This window comes from Macaca fascicularis, chromosome 17 (assembly GCF_037993035.2).
Source record: "Macaca fascicularis isolate 582-1 chromosome 17, T2T-MFA8v1.1".
In the NCBI taxonomy this organism is placed as follows: Eukaryota; Metazoa; Chordata; class Mammalia; order Primates; family Cercopithecidae; genus Macaca; species Macaca fascicularis.
In genome coordinates, this window is record NC_088391.1 from 2,260,767 (window position 1) to 2,279,933 (window position 19,167).

The 19,167-nt window shown below is 39.4% G+C and overlaps 1 protein-coding gene across 12 annotated transcripts in view; it reads right to left on the reverse strand.

Moving 5' to 3' along the window:
• The window catches only part of ZDHHC20 (zDHHC palmitoyltransferase 20), an 89,336-nt gene that overhangs the window by 13,989 nt on the left and 56,180 nt on the right, over window positions 1–19,167 (reverse strand). For all 12 annotated transcript variants that reach the window (XR_012426745.1, XR_012426744.1, XR_010582386.2 and 9 more), the window contains 5 exons: window positions 15,926–15,995; window positions 14,776–14,808; window positions 13,499–13,619; window positions 5,055–5,187; window positions 894–1,020 (listed from right to left, as the gene is read on the reverse strand). Coding sequence is in view for 8 of the 12 variants with exons in the window: in XM_074021701.1 (XP_073877802.1) it covers window positions 894–1,020; window positions 5,055–5,187; window positions 13,499–13,619; window positions 14,776–14,808; window positions 15,926–15,995 (484 nt within the window). In the remaining 4 variants the exon portion in view is untranslated. The remainder of the gene's footprint in view (window positions 1–893; window positions 1,021–5,054; window positions 5,188–13,498; window positions 13,620–14,775; window positions 14,809–15,925; window positions 15,996–19,167) is intronic.

The window sequence follows — 19,167 nt, forward strand, 5'->3', positions numbered from 1 at the left end:
GCAATGTGGTGGTACCATCTCAGCTCACTGCAACCTCTGTCTCCCAGGTTCAAGCGATTCTTGTGCCTCAGCCTCCCAAGTAGCTGGGACTACAGGTGTGTGCCACCATACCCAGCTAATTTTTGTATTTTCAGTAGAGACCAGGTTTCGCCATGTTGGCCAGGCTGGTCTTGAACTCCTGGCCCCAAGTGATTCACCTGCCTCAGCCTCCCAAAGTGCTGGCATTACAGGCATGACCCACTGTGCCTGGCCAACATCTAGAATTTTATACCAAGCAAAAATGTCTTTAAAAAATGAAAGCAAATAAGTCATTTTCAGACCAAAAAAAGGCAATTCAGTTAATCTAGGGAAAAAAACCCGTAACTCTTACAAATATGTCACTCAATCTTCAAATATTTTTTCCTTCTTTATGATGACTTTGATACAGAGCTTGCCTAAAATGGATGGAAATGGGAAAGAAATGGAAACTATCAATCATCTCAAGAATACACTCTCATTTACATTTGGGGTAAAATTGCAATACGTCGTTGGTCTTCTCTGATTTAGGACACAACAGAATACGTAATTCATTTCTGTGATAGGATCTTTGAAGTTGTGGCTAATAACCATACATTTTTATAATTCTTTATTTCAAACAACTTATTTGCATTTTGAAGAAAAAAATCTTATTTTCTTAGCAAATCATCTTTTTCTTCTACTTTCCATTCAAATATATAAACTCTCCTTAACCTTATCTAATTAAAAAATGAAAAATATTTTATGTATAAAAAATTGAGTTTTCAAAGTCTATAAGAATATCATTATATATTATATTCTCTAAATCTGAAGACATTTAACCAGAAAAAGACCGCCACAGATGCCATAATCCCTGAGACCCACATTTTATAAATTACCTTGAAAATATTGGAAGTAGCCAATACTTCTTTTCATCACCAAAGACTTGCCTCCAATTTTTACTGTATCCAAGAGAGAAACCATTTCCATCAGGCCCGTATGAAAACGTGGGTGCGCGGAATGATTCTGTTAAATATACATACATATATAAACTAATTAATCTGTGTAAAAATTATAGAAGGGATGGAAAGTACCAATTTTCTTGCTTATATCTTTGACATCAAAAATTATAAATATAATTTAAAATAAATAATACATTGGTTGCAATTAAAAGATAAATTTCTGAAACTTCTTTTGGAAAAAAATAACACATTTAATATTTCATCAACCTTATAAAGTAACATGTCCAAATAATTATCAAATACTACTTAAAATCTAGTGTTGTGTGCTCCACTATCTCTTGGCTTCAACTTCACTCATTATTTATGCATTTCCTACTATGTTCCTGATAGCTTTGTACCAGATATTTGGGATTCAAAGATAAATTAGATAAAATTCCTATTGAAGAACCTAGAGTCTAGCAAAATTACAGTGTAGTAAGTGCTAACATAGCCATGTTGTACTGGGAGCACAAAGGTGAAGGAAGCTAATTTTGTCTCGATGGGGGGCATATATGTGCTTTGGGGGTGCTTGTAGGGAAAGGTGAGCAAGCTGAGGGTGACCAGACCATTATTTCAAGCTTGGTTGTTAAGTGATGTAGAGTGAGGTCTGGAGAAAGATACAGGCTTCACAAAAAATGTTTAATTTAAAAATAGAATGCACTTCAGTGTGTTTTATAAGCTAAGGATAAGAACCCAGGGCATTGGGAGGGATTGCTGACATAAACAAGTAAACTAAAAACTGAAGAAGGAATCCTAGAAGAGATGGGAAGGAGTCTAGAAAAGTTGTAAAGATTCACCTTGAATACCAGAAAAGACATCTTTCTTCCTCAGAAGCTAGAGACAGGTGAGAATGATAGGTGTGAAAGAAGAAATGTTTGTATGAGGCTATAAAGATGTGAAGATGAGAGTTTACTTGTGACTCCTTCTAATTTTTCTACTAGGGACTCATAAAATAGGTAAGGAGAGTGGGAGAATTATGAAAATCTGGAATAACCGTCTTGGGTAGTAGGTGAGGGACCTGACCAGAAACATGTGACATTACTGCCTAACAGAGCTAAGGCCCTCAATGAGGCCTAACATCTTAAATCTGTAGCTATAGCAAACCTTACGGAGGAAGACCCTTCAACAGCTTTCAACAGCCCCACTGTGCACAGGGATAAAGAGGATGGCTGGGTAACCAGAGCCATGAATTAGCAAAGGAATAATGGGAGAAAGTCTAGGCACCAAAGACGTAAGGAGCTGTTTTTGTCAAGAGCTGTTGAAGTCATTTATCATAGGATCTAGAATGGACATGGGTGAGAAATAAAACCAGAAGGGAAAGAAAAACTTAGGAGAAAACTGTTGGAGAATAGAAGACTCAGGAAGTATATTAGAATATAATAAACAGAGAATAACATATTCAAGTTTAAAATTTCATTTTCAGAGGCTCTTCAGTTCTAAGCAATAAAAAAGCTCAGAATCAAAGGGACTAGCTTGCCTGTTTGCGATAATGAAATTAGCTTAAATGCAGGAACTCACTAAATGAGGGTAAACGATCTCAAGGTGGGTAGGTGACGGTTATGAAGAAGATAGAGGTGATGCAGCAGAATAAGACACCCTCAAAAGATCCAAGAACAAACATCTGAATGTAGCAGTGGAGAACTAGCTAAAGACCAGGGCTGTGGGAGATGAAGCTGTAAAAAAGTGGTGTGTTAAGCAATGTTTTTTCAAAGTGTGGGTTAAAACACCTTAACAGACCACAAAATCAACTGAGTGACTTGCAACCCGCACTTCCTTTTAAGAAACTAGAGAAGAAAATATCAGAATACACTGCATATAGTAGAGATTAAACAGGTTTTGTGAAACTTTTGCTTATTTTATTTATATAATTTTATAAATATTTGTGCAAGTTCTAAGTCACGATACGAAATGCTACCTTTCTTACTGTGGCCACTGGCAAAAAAAAAAAGTTTGAAAAAGATTGTTTAAGACAACAGTAGGTTCCCTAGAAATGCCAGTCTCTCACATACCTACGGGGGCTGGGCAGGAAACAGAAAAGGCACGACTGGCAAGACAGTGTCCACACCCTATCTAAATCCATGCCCTATCTTGCGCAGTCCACCCCTGCTTAGCTCCATTTCACTGATACTGAGTGGGAAAATGGGCCTACTACCACTAGATTCATCAGTTTTGACCAGAAGAAATCTGGTCTTCTTTGTGAAAATCTGGTCTTCTTTGTGAAATCGCTCACATAGATCTTATTGGTTGGGGAGAACTTAAGGGCTGCACTTTGCCTGTAGGCTGCCTTTCTGTCATTTTCAATTAAAGGTAAAGAGATAGCAGAATATTCTACAAAGATGACCAAAAAAAATTAGTTAATAGGGATAAGAAATTTTGTTTACATGGAAAAGGGATGAAGGCATGATGGAACTGGAAGAGAAGGAACAAATCCTCACACTGGAAGCCCACCATAACTTACAAGACAGCTCAGTAACACAACATTAAAATGATCCAATACTAAAGCATCTACATGTCTCACCCCAAATCCCTTATTCTTTCTATAATTAAAAACTGTTTCCCTCCAACTTACCTGGCAGATATATGGCTCTAATCTAGCAGGTGGATTTTAACTTTTTACAAAACATTACCATAAAAATCCTTATTCTGTGTCTTGGTATATTAGCAGATACATGAATATTTCAATTATAGCATAGCAGGGCTTCTAATGTCAACAGTTCAGTGAGCAATGCCACCACTGTTGTTTAGAGAATGTTTGTCCAATTACTTGAATACCTTACTTTTCCCCCTGTATGTTCATTTTTTAAAATGATCAAACAAAAAGAGAAATAAATGCTAATACTAGTGATACAATACATATACTGACAACTGACACAAAGATGGAAATAATGAGGTATGTCAAAAGCACTACTCCTTAGCTTCAGTCATGGAACATATGCCAGTTAAATGTGTTTAACTGTGGGGGAAAAGTAAAGAATATATATGGGCTGGGCAGGGTGACTTGCATCTGTAATCCTAGCATTCTGGGAGGCTTAAGTGGGAGGACCACTTGAGCCCAGGAGTTTGAGACCAACCTGGGCAACATAGCAAGACCCCATCTCCATAGAAATAAATAAATTAGCCGGGTGTGGTAGCACACACCTGTAGACCCAGAGACTTGGGAGGCTGAGGTGGGAACACTGCTTAAGTCCAGGAGGTCAAGGTTGCAGTGAGCTGTGACGGTACGACTGCACTCTAGCCAGGGCAACAGAGTGAGACTCTGTCTCAAAAAAAAAGAATATACGTGAAATACACTGTTATGTTTTAGCTAAAAGATAAGCTGTAATTGAGGATGTGAGGGTTTTCTTGTTTGAGAACAAACTTCCTTAAAGCACGTAAATCTACTGTCTATCTCTCATAGATTAATTTTTTTTGAGACAGGGTCTTACTCTCATTGCCCAGGCTGGAATGCAACGATGCAATTTTGCCTGACTGCAGCTAGTTTTTTTTGTATTATTAGTAGAGACAGGGTTTCTCCACGTCACCCAGGCTGGTCTCGAACTCCTGGACTCAAGCAATCCACCCACCTTGGCCTCCCAAAGTGCTGGGATTACGGGTGTGAGCCACTGTGCCCGATCTCTCACAGATTAATTTTTGAAATGACACTGTATAAACGCAGGAAAGTTTTTATTTATTAAAATTTATAAAATAGTTCTCCACATAACACGTTACTGAAAATATGTTAAAAAGTCAATCTCATTTCCTCAACCTTCTCCAAAATAATGAACTTTATTATAAAACCATTGTTCCCATCCAGTCAAAATTAATTTTACTACAGAATTATTTTATTATTTTTACTTTTTAGAGACTGGGTCTCCCTATGTTGTCTCGGCTGTCCTCCAGGGCTCAGGGGCTTCTCCCGCCTCTGTCTCCTGAGTAGCTGGGATTATTAGGCACATGCCACCAATTCCGGATTCAGAATTGTCTAACACTTCTCTATCATCTGACCCTGTCCTTCTCTAGATTTCATATTTATTTATGGTCATTGTCCTAAGCAATTATAATTTATTTTAACCTACTTACCTATTGTTGTCCTATTTTTTCCAACTAGCCAGCAGTGGTAGCTGAAAAGTGAGAGGACGCTGATGAAGAACATTGCAGACACAAAGAAAAGAAAAAGTACGTGGAATTTTGCACGTGTATCTGTCAGTTCATTCTGAGGAGGAAAAAAAGAAGTTAATTTTGAGGAGAGTCAACCTCCAAAATATAATTTATAAGTTAGTTCTGCCTAAAGATCGTTGAATATGTCGAAATACTTGCCATATTTGAAAAATAATAAATTACTTAATATATCCCAATGCAACAACTGCAAAAGCAAAGAATTGGTATTATCAAAAAGCAACTTGCCTATCTAGGAGTTCAGGAAGAGTTATTTAAAATACTGTTCTTAAATTTTTTTTAATTTTAGCTTGGCATGGTGGTATGTACCTGTAATCCCAGTTACTGGGGAGACTGAGACAGGAGGATCACCTGAGCCTAGGAGTTCTAGGCCATCCTGGGCAACACAGTGAGACCCCGTCTCATTTAAAAAAAAAAAAAAAAAAAAAGCAATACTTTCAGTAATAAAGTGAAAAGATCAACTCTTATACCCAACACGTTTTCTTTTGTACTTTATGTATATATTCAAGCTTTCTCCAACATCCAACATATATAAGCTCCCCATATCTATACTAAAATATTTGGCTATTTTATTTAGATTTGCTGCTAACTAAAAACTAATTGTGAAATATTTTTGAACTTCTCTAATCTCTATTTTCAGACCGCCCATGCCTTCAGCTGCTTCAATTCCTACTTTTTTCATCTGTATGTCTATAGAGCCTTTGTGCATAGTTAGCCATTTTGATAAATAAATTTACCACAAGGTATTAATGAATGAAAACAGCTTCTCTGGTATCCCTTCTTATGGCTATATACATTTTAACAGACGCAAACTAGAGCCTAGAAGAAATTCATATCTTTAATAGGAGGAGGAGGCCTTTAAATGTTAGCTCTTAAAATAAACCATATAGGCAAAGCACCTACTCCACTAGAACACAAAGCTGTTCTGTTCTGCTTGATTTTAAAAGTATTACAGACTAAAAGGAGGCTATTAGCATTAGGTTATTTTGACATTGATCTTTTTCTCTTTTCTTCCAGAGTAACCAACATATGTTTCAAACGTTTCAAACATATCAAGTGAGTCTTCCATCTGACCGTCTTGTGAAGTGAATTTTTGTTAAACATATTCACTATAAATGTCACAAAAGATATCATGAGAATGTCATGGTAATGATGTATTTCACCTTTGGACAACTCTCTGTAGATTTCCTGTGGCAAAGCTTGTGCAAATAGAGACAATACATTAAGAAACCAACTTTTATGCAAAATTATCCTAAACACTAGTTTTATAAATCCTGTCGAAGGAACACTAAGATGTTGCTTTCTAATGGCCGTCTACAACATTTTCTCAAGAAATACAAAAGAGAAAATAGACAAGAACATGGGGCTCTTCGAGCACATTTCCTTTTTCTTAAAAAAAAAAAAAAAAGACACAAGGTCTTGGCTGGGCGCAGAGGCTCACAACTGTAATCCCAGTACTTTGGGAGGCCGAGGTGGGCAGACCACCTGAGGTCAAGAGCCTGGCCAACATAGTGAAACCCCGTCTCCACTAAAAACGCAAAAATTAGCCGGGCATAGTGGTGCACGCCTGTAATCCCAGCTACTTGGGAAGCTACGGCAGGAGAATCACTTAACCCTGGAGGTGGAGGTTGCAGTGAGCTGAGATCGCACTGCTGCACTCCAGCCTGGGTGACACAGCCAGTCACAGAAAAAAAAAAAGATACAAAGTCTCACTAAGGCACCAGAGCTAGGGCTAGTCTTGAACTCCTGGCCTTAAGTGATCCTCCCGCCTTGGCCTCCCAAAGGGCTGGACTACAGGCATGAGTCACCTGTGCTGCGCCTACAGACACGTTTCAAGTATCCTTTAAATATACACTTTTCCAGTGAGGTTTTAAAACAAAGATTTGTGTCTGGGGAAGAATAAAATAAAATGTTTTTAGCCAATATTGAAAACAAACTAACTTCTGACTAGTAGTTTCCAAAAACTAGATCTGATGACTTCATACCACCTTCACTGCTTCCACCTTATTCCGGCCGGGATGCTGCAACAGCCTCTACCAGGTGAGCCTGTGTTTTGGCACGCGTCCTATCCCATCTATTCTCAGCTCAGCAGTCAGAGTGAGCCTTGCACAAGTCAGATCATGTCCCCACCGGGCTGCTAGTAAAAGCCACAGTCATTTCAACACTCTCCAAGGCCCTCTGTCATTTTGGCCCCCTCTTGGTCCATTCCTTTCAGTCTCCTTTCCGCTCATTCTACCCCAGCCACAGTAGCCTTCTTGTGTTACTGAAACATGGCAAGGACACGTACCATGTTCTCTGGGCCTGAATGCTCTTATCTCAGATATCCATCAATTCCCTTCTAAATGAGGCCTCCCCTCACTGTGCTATTCAATACTGCCATCTGCCCTATCACGCCACCGCCCAATACTTACAACTCTCACCCTGCTCATTGTTTATTACTTGTCCCCCTCCTTCTCAAAAGCAGCTCTGCAAGGACAGAACTCTGCCCATTTTTTCAGAGATATACTACAAGTCTCTAGAGTACTACCTGCCATATAGTAGGTACTAAATACATATTTCCTGAATGAATGAAGAAAAAGGTAGATTTATGTTTACTAGTATTTTTTTACACAGAATCCAAAAAAGTTATTTGTTCTTTAATAAATCATTGCATACAAACATTGCTGAATTTTCTGATATAGAAATGTGAAATTAAGTAATTTAGGTTTCATGTATCTGGCACCGAATCCGTTTAAATGAGGGGTATGGTTAGTATGTTGTGAACTGAACAAAGGTGCCCAGCTGAGGGCAAATCAAAAGCCAAAATTCATGAGGCTGACACCAGACAGGCAGGGGTGTTCTCTTCTAACGCGTGCAAAGGCATTGTAAGTGCTATAGCGTCCCCTGGTTTTAAGTACCCAAACTTTAAACATCTAACGATGTTTAAATCCTTCTAAAATGTAGTAGGTATCTCCTAGAAATAGAAGTGTGCTTGATGACTCAGGGCTTTAATTATATTCTTCCCAACTATGAGTAGCAAGTTATAGTGGAAAGTAGCTGGATACTGGAATAGCCAGATTTTAGTTTAAATTCTTCTTTTTTTTTTTTTTTTTTCTTTTTTTGTTCTTTTGAGACTCAGTCTCCATCTGTCGCCCAGGCTGGAGTGCAGTGGCGCAATCTCAGCTTACTGCAAGCTCCGCCTCCCGGGTTTACGCCATTCTCCTGCCTCAGCCTCCAGAGTAACTGGGACCACAGGCGCCTGCCACCACGCCTGGCTAATTTTTTATATTTTTAGTAGAGACGGGGCTTCACCGTGTTAGCCAGGATGGTACTCGGTCTCCTGACCTCATAATCCGCCCGCCTCGGCCTCCCAAAGTGCTAGGTTTACCGGCGTGAGCCACCGCGCCCGGCCTAAATTACTCCTATGTTATTAAGTATGTGACCTTAGGTAGTTGCATAATTTCTCCAATTTGTTTCCAACTCTGAAAACTGAAATAATAATGGCACCCTTCTATATCAACCATATTTTCTTCTTTTCTTTTCTTTTGAGACAGAGTCTTGCTCTGTTGCCAGGCTGGAGTGCAGTGGCGTGATCTGTGATCCTGGCTCACTGCAACCTCCACCTCCTTGCTTCAAGCAATTCTCCTGCCTCAGCCTCCCGAGTAGCTGGGACTACAGGTACATGCCACCATGCCCGGCTCATTTCATATTTTTAGTAGTGATGGGGTTTCACCATTGTTGGCCAGGATGGTCTCAATCTCCTGACGTCAAGATCCGCCCACTTTGGCCTCCCAAAGTGCTGGGATTACAGGCATAAGCTACCACACCCAACCCTATTTTCTTATTTTCTATATTCCTGATGCTCTGGCATCTGGGGCTTCACTATCTGGGGAGAAACTGCCCCTCCCCGGGCTAGCCAGCTCTTAAGAGACAGCAAACCACTCACCCAGGAGCACATCTTTCATACACAAACTAAACATTCCAGATCCCACACTGAGAACCACCTCTTCTGCCTTTTATACTCCAGAAGGCAGCAGTCCTCTGCCTTCATTGTCGCAGAACCAGGTATAAGACAACTAGAGATAGCCCCGACACCTGAGTCCTCTGCAATTCCTGGAGCCAGCCAATCCAAAGTCTGCTTACCCTGCCTTCCCCACAGGAACCACAATAAAGGCTCTGGATCCCACATGGTGCTTCCTATCCTGGGGCCCCTTTCTCTTGGCACTGTAACAAACTATCTTTTCAGTGGCAATTGCCTCCTGATCTATTGGCCTCACCATACCTGAATAATAACAAAACCTACATTATAAAACACCTTCACAAGCTTTTTAGAAAGAGTAGATGTAAAAGTACTTTTTAACCACAATAATCCCTCCTCCAAAATTAGAGATTTAAAGGTAAAAACAAAAACAACAAAAGTGCCAGAGGAAAAAATAGGACAATATCTGTATAAATTTATATGGAATAGACAACAGACAGGTATCATATATAAAAAGAACTGCTTTAAAAATGTAAAACTTTGATGTGACAAAAACAAAAGAAAGCAGGAATATAAAACATAAACAGAAAACGTGGGCCAGGCGTGGTGGCTCACACCTATTATCCCAGTACCTTAGGAGGCCAAGGTGGGTAGATCACCTGAGGTCAGGAGTTCAAGACCAACCTAGCCAACATGGCGAAACCCTGTCTCTACTAAAAATACAAAAATTAGCCGGGCATAGTGGTCCCGGCTACTCAGGAGGTAAAGGCAGCAAAATCGCTTGAATCAGGGAGGTGAAGGTTGCAGTGAGCTGAGATTGTGCCACTGAACTCCAGCCTGGGTGACAGAGTGAGACTCTGCCTCAAAAAAAAAAAAAAAAAAAAAAAAAACCCAGAAAATGTGGAAAAAGCATTTGCAGCCCATGACAGAAAAAGAATTATCTTTTAGGAGTGTCTCACATATTCTGGATAGGAGTCCTTTGTGAGATTATATGCATTGTAAATATCTTCTCCCAGTCAGTAGCTTGCTTTTTCACTCCAAAAGTCACCTTTTTATAAAAAGTTCTTTATTCTAATGAAGCCCAATTTATTGATCTTTTATGGTGATTGCTATGTTCAACGTAAGAAATCCTCATTTGGGCTGGGCACGGTGGCTCGTGCCTGTAATCCCAGCATTTTGGGAGACCGAGGCGGACAGATCACCTGAGGTCAGGAGTTCAAGACTAGCCTGGCCAACATGGTAAAACTCTGTCTCTGCTGGAGAATCACTTGAACCCAGGAAGCAGAGGTTGCAGCGAGCCGAGACTGTACCATCACACTCTAGCCTGGGTGACAAGAGCAAAACTCCATCTCAAAAAAAAAAAAAAAAAGAAAAGAAATCCTCATCTAACTCAAGGTCAAGAATAAAGATTAGTGGCTAGGCTCAGTGGGTTTCACACCTGTAATCCCAGCACTCTGGGAGGTTGAGGTGGGAGGACTGTTTGAGGTCAGGACTTATAGACCAGCCTGGGCCACATGGTGAAACCCCATCTCTACAAAAAATACAAAAATTAGCCAGGCATGGTGGTGCCTGCCCATGGTCCCAGCTACTCGGGGGCTTGAGGCAGGAGGATTGCTTGAGCCTGGGAGATTGAAACTGCAGTGAGCCATGATTGCACCACTGCACTCCAGCCTGGGAGACAGAGTGGGACCCTACCTCAAAAAACAAAACGACAACAAAAAAGATGAGTATCTTTAACATAAGACAAACTCCTTCATGTGTAAATATAAAAACCTACTAGAAATGGGCAGAGAACACAATAGAAATTTCACAAAAAAGACATGTCAGTGACTAGCAAGCATATCCTCTTAAGAAAAGGCAAAAAAAAAAATTTTTCTCTGCTCATAAATTGGCAGGGATTGTACTTAAGAAAGGAGAGAATAAAGACAGGAAACTAGGAGATGGAGGGTCTAAATCATGCCTGTGATATTAGGAATAGGAATGATTTGAGGCACAGAGTTGGAAAGAACAAAATAAACATCTACTGACTGCTTTCCATGTATTTACACTCTTTATTTAAATCTTTATATAAATCCTGTAAGTTATTACCTCCATTTTAAAAATGAAAGAACAAAGAGTCTAAAGTTTAAGTATCTTGATTCTGGCTATTCACTCAGCAAATATTTACTGAACAACTACTGGGTGATGAAGAAACATAAATAAACAAAAGAAATAAATATTTGTGCTCCCACGGAGCTTAGATTCTGGCAAATAAATACATACATGGCATTTACATGTAAAGAAAGCTCATTTTTTTTCCCTAGTATACCACCCTGATTCTATACCTCAGTTTCATAAGGGAATAACAATAATTCCAAGATGCTATTAATTTTTCTAGCTTGGAAACTGATAGATTTGTAAAGATTTTGTTCCCAATCAGATAAACATAGAAAGAACAGTGAAAAGAAAATGAGGTTGGTTTGAGAAGTGCTGATTTTTATGGTGTCTTCCTCATGTCTGCTGGTTCAATAAATAGCAACTGGAAACAGGGGATTGGGCTCAGCCCATGTGAGCGCTAGGGCTAGGAACAGCAACTGTGAATGCCACGGGGTACATGCAATAACCCAGAAAAACAGTAGAAAGAACCGAGAGTGAGACAGCCCAGGACTGAACCTATATTTAAAGTGCTGAAGGGGAAAGAAAAAGGAATGAATATTATCTTGAAACTTAAAGAGAAGAGTTCAAATGAAGGAGAAAATTTTCATTTATTTTGAAATTATTTCGGCCAGGCACAGTGGCTCACACTTGAAATCCCAGCACTTTGGGTGGCTGAGGCGGGCAAATCACTTGAAGTCAGGAGCTCGAGACCAGCCTGGCCGAAATGGTGAAATCCTATCTCTACTTAAAATACAAAAATTAGCCGGGCATTGTGGCGGGGCACCTATAATCCCAGCTACTGGGGAGGCTGAGGCAGGAGAATCGCTTGAACCCGGAAGGCAAAGGTTATAGTAAGATGAGATCACGCCACTGCACTCCAGCCTGGGTGACCGAGCAAGACTCCATCTCAAATAAAAATAAAATAAAATAAAATAAAAATAAAAAATAAAACAGGCCGGGCGCGGTGGCTCAAGCCTGTAATCCCAGCACTTTGGGAGGCCGAGACGGGCGGATCACGAGGTCAGGAGATCGAGACCATCCTGGCTAACACGGTGAAACCCCGTCTCTACTAAAAAATACAAAAAACTAGCCGGGCGAGGTGGCGGGCGCCTGTAGTCCCAGCTACTTGGGAGGCTGAGGCAGGAGAATGGCTAAACCCGGGAGGCGGAGCTTGCAGTGAGCTGAGATCTGGCCACTGCACTCCAGCCTGGGCGACAGAGCGAGACTCCGTCTCCAAAAAAAATAAATAAATAAATAAAACAATAAAATAATTTCTAAATTTTTTAAAAATGGTACATGCACAGAGAAAATTAAAATAATGCTAAAAAGCTATTAATGAAAAACAGCAGTTCTCCCACTTCCAAGAGGCAGTTACTTTCAATGTTTTTGGCAGTTTTTCCCCAAAAAAGATATACTTCCATACTAAAAAAATTTTAAAGCTATATTTATCTGTTTTGAATACATTACTATTTGTCCACGTTACACAAAATCCAAAGGATACCTGTAAAAAGCACGTGTCCCTTCTAAGTGCCCTCCCCAGAGGCAACCACTGTTAAGAAATTTTTACTGCATTCTTCCAGATAAGACATATATAAATATATATACGTTATTTTGCTGTAGAAATGGCAGCATAGTATATGCATTCTTCCATGCCTTGTTTTTTTCACGTTAATAATAGATCTCAAAGATCACTTCACATCATTTGTTATAAAGAGCTTCCTTATTCTTTCTTAAGCTGCATTGCATTCCTTTGTATAGATGTATCATAGTTTAAGGAGACCTCAGCTGAAAAGACATTTAATTGTTTTTCATTCATTTGCCATTTTAAGAAATGCTGTAAAATCTGTAAAGACAGGAAGCAGTTTAGTGGCTGCCTGGGGCTGAGGCAACCACTAAACTGCTTAATGTCTTTATAGATTTGATTTTATTACTATAAAAATTGCAATAAGTCTCACCGACTCAAAGAAAAGCAATTTACCTCCCTAAAATGAATATGTTTTTGTTAGAATGTGGGTGAAAATAATTTGGATCACTAAAAAAGGCTCACTATATCCTGCTTAATATACATTTATTTACAAATAAACATGTGTATATGAAAGTAAATTGTAGCCCTATCTGTCCTCTGAGTCATTTATAAAACTCTAACTTGTAAAATTAAAGTATATCTACTTGTCACAAAAAATGAAGTAATTTATTAGAAAGATAGTATCTTAAAGTCTCAAATACATGTTTCAAGATAGAAAAAAAGACTCACCGTCCAAAATTTTATGAAGTACTCTAAAACTGTTGCAGCCACGAAAAGGCAATATAATAGGGAATACAATAAAAACAGCAGGAAGAATTTGTAATTAGAAAATCCCACACAGTTATTCACCCTGGAAAAATAAAGAAAGCCACATTATAAAAGTAAGACAAATAAATTCACAGAAATAGAAAGTAGGATGGAGGTTGCCAGGGGCTAGTGTGGTGTGGGGAAGGGGAGCTCTTTAATGAGAATAAAATTTCAGTTTTGCAGGATGAAAAAGTTCTGGAGATTAATTGCACAATAATTTAAACATACTTAACACTACTGAACTGTACCTAAGAAATGGTTAAGATGGTACACCTTATGGGAGTCTCGCTCTGTTGCCCAGGCTGGAGTGCAGTGGCGTGATCTCGGCTCACTGCAACCTCTGCCTCCCAGGTTCAAGCGATTCTCCTGCCTCAGCCTCCCAAGTAGCTGGCACTACAGGTGCCCACCACAACACCCAGCTAATTTTTGTATTTTTGATAGAGATGGGGTTTCACCATGTTGCCCAGACTGGTCTTGAACTCCTGACCTCTTAGATGTTTTTTAAAACGATTAAAACGTAATAATTTAAAAAAAATAAATTGGGCCGAGTGCAGTGGCTCATGCCTGTAATCCTAGCACTTTGGGAGGCCAAGGCGGGTGGATTACTTGAGTCCAGCAGTTTAAGACCAGCCTGGGCAACATGGCGAAACCCCATCTCTATTAAAAATACAATAAATTAGCCAGGCGTGGTGGTGCATGCTTGCAGTCCCAGCTGCTTGAGAGACTGAGGTGGAAGAATCACCTGAGCCCAGAAGGTTGAGGCTGCAGTGAGCCAAGATCATGCCACTGTACTCCAGCCTGGGCAACCAGAGACCCTGTTTCAAAAATAAAATAAAATAAAACAAAGAAACACAAAAAAAGACAAATCAGAAAACTTAATCATTATTACCTAGAAATGGGTCATCTGGGAAGCTGAGAGTGGTATCTTAATTGTGAAGGTATGTATTTAATAAATTCTATAAGAATGTGGAATTTTAATGTTAATTCTTAAGACATTGTTATTTGGGTTAATGTCAGCAGATATTTTTAATAGAAACCATTTAATATAATTGTGTACATACAAATATATGCATATATGTAAAGAGATCAATCTTAATATCTATGAGTAAGCTGGCCTTCAAAATTTAGGAACACTGAAGTTACTCTAAATTCTCTCTTTCCCGCCACCAATGCAATTTCTTCTGTTTTTTTATACATACCAAGGACAGTGATGATCCATCTTAAGAATACATCTAGGAAACAAACAAGCATAAGAAAATCCATGCAGAAAAATTCTTCTAATTCTAACTTCTCATAACTTTCTTTTACTTGACTTAAAATTTCCTCTTTACAACTACATCTTAAGAGAATCAACCCAGAAACCAGGTTAGAGATAATTTCTGATGCTTCCACAAAAATGTTCATAGGTAAAAAGTTATGGTTTTTATACTGGGAATTCAGCTGAACATATTCAGCTGCCTTAGACCACATCAAATGATACTGTAATACTTAGATCTGGGCTGGGCACGGTGGCTCATGTGTGTAATTAATTCCAGCACTTTGGAAGGTGGAGGTGGTAGGATCATTTGAGGTCAGGAGTTTAAGACCAGCCTGGCTGACATAGTGAGACCCTGTTCTGAAAAAAACAAAATTCAGATCTTGTGCACAGTACTTGGTGCGTAAGATAGATCCAGCTAACAAATTAGCTGAAGGAGATAAAATGCAATACAGATGGCCCATATCTTATTTTAAACACATGCAGGTCATAAAAACAAAAGTTTAGAAGGAAATAAGCCAAAATATTAACACTGATGGGCTCGGAGATGGTTATTTTTCCACATATTCTATAAAATTTTACCCCATGCATAAGCACTACTGTTTTTTTGTAATAAGGAAAAAAAAACCAAACCCCACATTTGTCTCCCTACTAGAATATGTGTTCTATATTTATATGAAGTTAGACCACAGATCATCTTAAATAATATAATAAAATGAGTAATCTAATACTTAGAAAGTTAAGTAACTGTGTTACTAAAAGTCACGGATTAGATGAGATTCCCAAACTAGTGATCTTTCCCTCAACATATTATCTCCTTGCATGTGCACAAAGACTTATATTAAGCACAAGCACAGATGGCATAAAGTTTGAGAAAATTCTATTCACTGGTATAGGAACTGTTATCAAAGATAACTTGTGAGTATATTCCAGCTTTTAGCAATTTTTTGTCTGCCCTGTATGCACAGCATATAATGGGAGAGGATGAAGTGTTGTTGTCAAGTGTAAAGCATATAAAATGTTCCTTCCCCTTGCACTCTCCCATCACTGATTTCCAGTGCTAGATAGTAAGCATATGTGTGAGTAACACTTACGAGTCACATGCTGAGCAGTGATGTGCCCGATCAGGTTTAATCAGCTGACATTTTTCACAATATCTGATAGCTACATGAAAGAAGTAAAAGGAAGATGTTGAAAGATGTACAAACTTAACTAATGTGACATTAAAACTTGCTTTTTTAAAAAAATAAACAACTCTGGGTAATTGATAACTAATAATTTTAAAACAATACCAAAATGTATTATACTTACCTTCTCAAATCAAAATGTCAAGAGATAAAAGAGAACATCAGAATATAGTTTGCTCAGCAATTTTTAGATGAAAAGTAGATACAAAGCAAATAAATGACTCATACAAGGTCAAACACCAGGGTGAGTAGCAGAACTAGACCAGAACTCAAGACTTAGTAAGTCCCAAGTCTAGTGTTTTTTTCCATTATACCACAATGCCTATAGCAATATCAAAATTTAGACTTTTAAGGCATCCTATGGGATTGTTTTTGAAATTCTGAAATAGCTTTATTAAGAAAAAAAAAAACACACACCTTTTATCTGCCATCCATACCCCAGATAAACAATAAAATTGGGAATGTATTTTTGAATAAAAACTCTGAAATGTTTTCCACTGGATCCTAATATATACTATTGTTGCTCAACACACATGTTCATTTAAAACGTATGGAACACCTGCTAGATGCCAGATATTGTTCATGCCTTCATGGACCTTTCATTGTACAGGAAGCAATGGGGAGTAATAATAAACAAGTTAACAAAATAAACAATGTATTAGACAGTGATAGTATAGATAGCAAGGAAGGAAACATTGGGGAGTTGTAATTTTAGAAACATATGAGAAAAATGAAATTGAAAGCAGCAAGTTAGTGAGACAAGTCTATCAGGGAGAAAGAGGTTGCCTTTTTTTTTTTTTTTTTTTTTGGGTAGGGGGTGCGGACGGAGTGTTGCTCCACCGCCCAGGCTGGAGTGCAGTTGCACGATCTTGGCTCACCGCAACAGCCGCCTCCTGGGTTCAAGCAATTCTCCTGCCTCAGCCTCCCCAGTAGCTGGGACAACAGGTGTGCACCACCATGCCCAGGTAATTTTTGTATTTTTAGTAGAGACGGGGTTTCACCATATTGGTCAGGCTGGTCTCGAACTCCTGACCTCAGGTGATTCACCCACCTCGGCCTCCCAAAGTGCTGGGATTACAGGCTTGAGCCACCGTGCCTGGCGGGAGAATGAGGATTCTAATCAGAGAATGGACCCTGAGGTGTGAGTATGCTTGGCGTGTTCAAGGATTAGTGAAGAAGAGTGATGTTCATTACAGCATTGTTTTTACTAAAACACTAGGAATAATTTGAATTATAAAAATAGTTAGCCATCTTATGGTATATCCAGTGAACTACTATGCAGACTTTAACAAAAATTTTCCATACAAAATACATTTATGACTGGGCGCGGTGGCTCACACCTGTAATCCCAGCACTTTGCGGGGCCAAGGAGGGTGGATCACAAGATCAGGAGATCAAGACCAGCCTGGCCAGTATGGTGAAAACCTATCTCTACTAAAAATACAAAAATTAGCCAGGTGTGGTGGCGCATGCCTTTAGTCCCAGCTACTCCGGAGGCTGAGGCAGAAGAATCACTTGAACCCGGGAGGCAGCGGTTGCAGTGAGCCAAGATCGTGCTGCTACTGCACTCCAGCCTGGGTGAGAGCGAGACTCCATCTCAAACAAAACAAAACAAAACAAAACATTTATATCTTGTTAAAGAAAAGACAGCAGGCCAAGCATGGTGGCTCATGTCTGTAATCCCAGCACTTTGGGAGGCTGAGGCAGGCAGATCACTTGAGCTTAGAAGTTTGAGACCAGCCTGGCCAACATGGTGAAACGCTGTCTCTACTAAAAATACAAAAATTAGCCAGGTGTGGTGGTGCCTGCCTGTAATCTCAGCTACTCGGCTGGCAGAGGCAGGAGAATCACCTGAACCCAGGAGGCGGAGGCGGAGGCTGCAATGAGCCAAGATGGCGCCACTGCACTACAGCCTGGGCAACAGTGAGACCCTGTCTCTAAATAAATAAGAAAAGAAAAAAGAAAAGAAAAGAAGACAAGACAAGACAAGACAGCAGGCCCAAAATGGAATCATTCATGCTAAGGCTCCACTTCACCAACCTGAAACCTAAGTTGTTTACTTGTAAGAGCTGAGCTTCTGAGAAATCTGGAGAGAGATGATAGTCAAATCCCATTAAAACAAAATTTTGCTTATGCCCCTACAAGGAAAGCAAGTTGGAAATAACCAATCTGCTTTCTGTTCTTTGTTTCCACTTTCTTCAGCCTTTTTCTAAAGCCGACTTCCCCTGTCCAGCTCATTGGAGCTCTATTTTGTAGACTGCATGAGGCCTAGTTCATAAATCATTAATAAAAGGCAATTAGATCTTTCAAACTCAATTTATTGAAATTTTGTTTTCTGACAACCCTAATATGGAAAAATACAAGGATGTTACATGGAAAAAAGCAATTCAGGGCTGGGCGCGGTGGCTCACGCCTATAATCTGAGCACTCTGGGAGGCTGAGGCGGACGGATCATGAGGTCAGGAGATCGAGACCATCCTGGCTAACAAGGTGAAACCCCATCTCTACTAAAAAAATACAAAAAATTAGCCGGGCGTGGTGGCGGGCGCCTGTAGTCCCAGCTACCTCGGAAGGCTGAGGCAGGAGAATGGCGTGAACCCGGGAGGCGGAGCTTGCAGTGAGCTGAGATTGTGCCAGGGCACTCCGGCCTGGGCAACACGGCAAGACTCCATCTCAGAAAAAAAAAAAAGCAATTCATACAATAGTTAGTATATACAGAGAGTTCCCATCTCCAAAGGGAAAAGAATATACATTTTCATGTTATAACTATATACCCTATCCCAATAAAATGCATACATTTTCAGACGTCAATTAATACATATAACAGGGAGACAGAGTATATTTTGAAGCAATGTTAGAAGCAATAGCTCATAGAAAGCTGTATCCAGGTAACCAAATTTGTATTAGTTAACATTTAGCTATTGATTGTCAACTGCATATAGTTCTACAATACTGTTACATATAAAACATTTCTGCTAGGATACACAAGAAAAGGTGATAGCATCTGATGAGTCGTGTCACGGATGACGTGTGTAGACTCAGTCTTTTTTTGGTGCCCCTAAAATTTTTTTTTTAAATAATAGGCATGTATTACTTGTATAATGTAAATAAGAATTTCCTTAGAACAAAGGGAATTTACACAAATATCT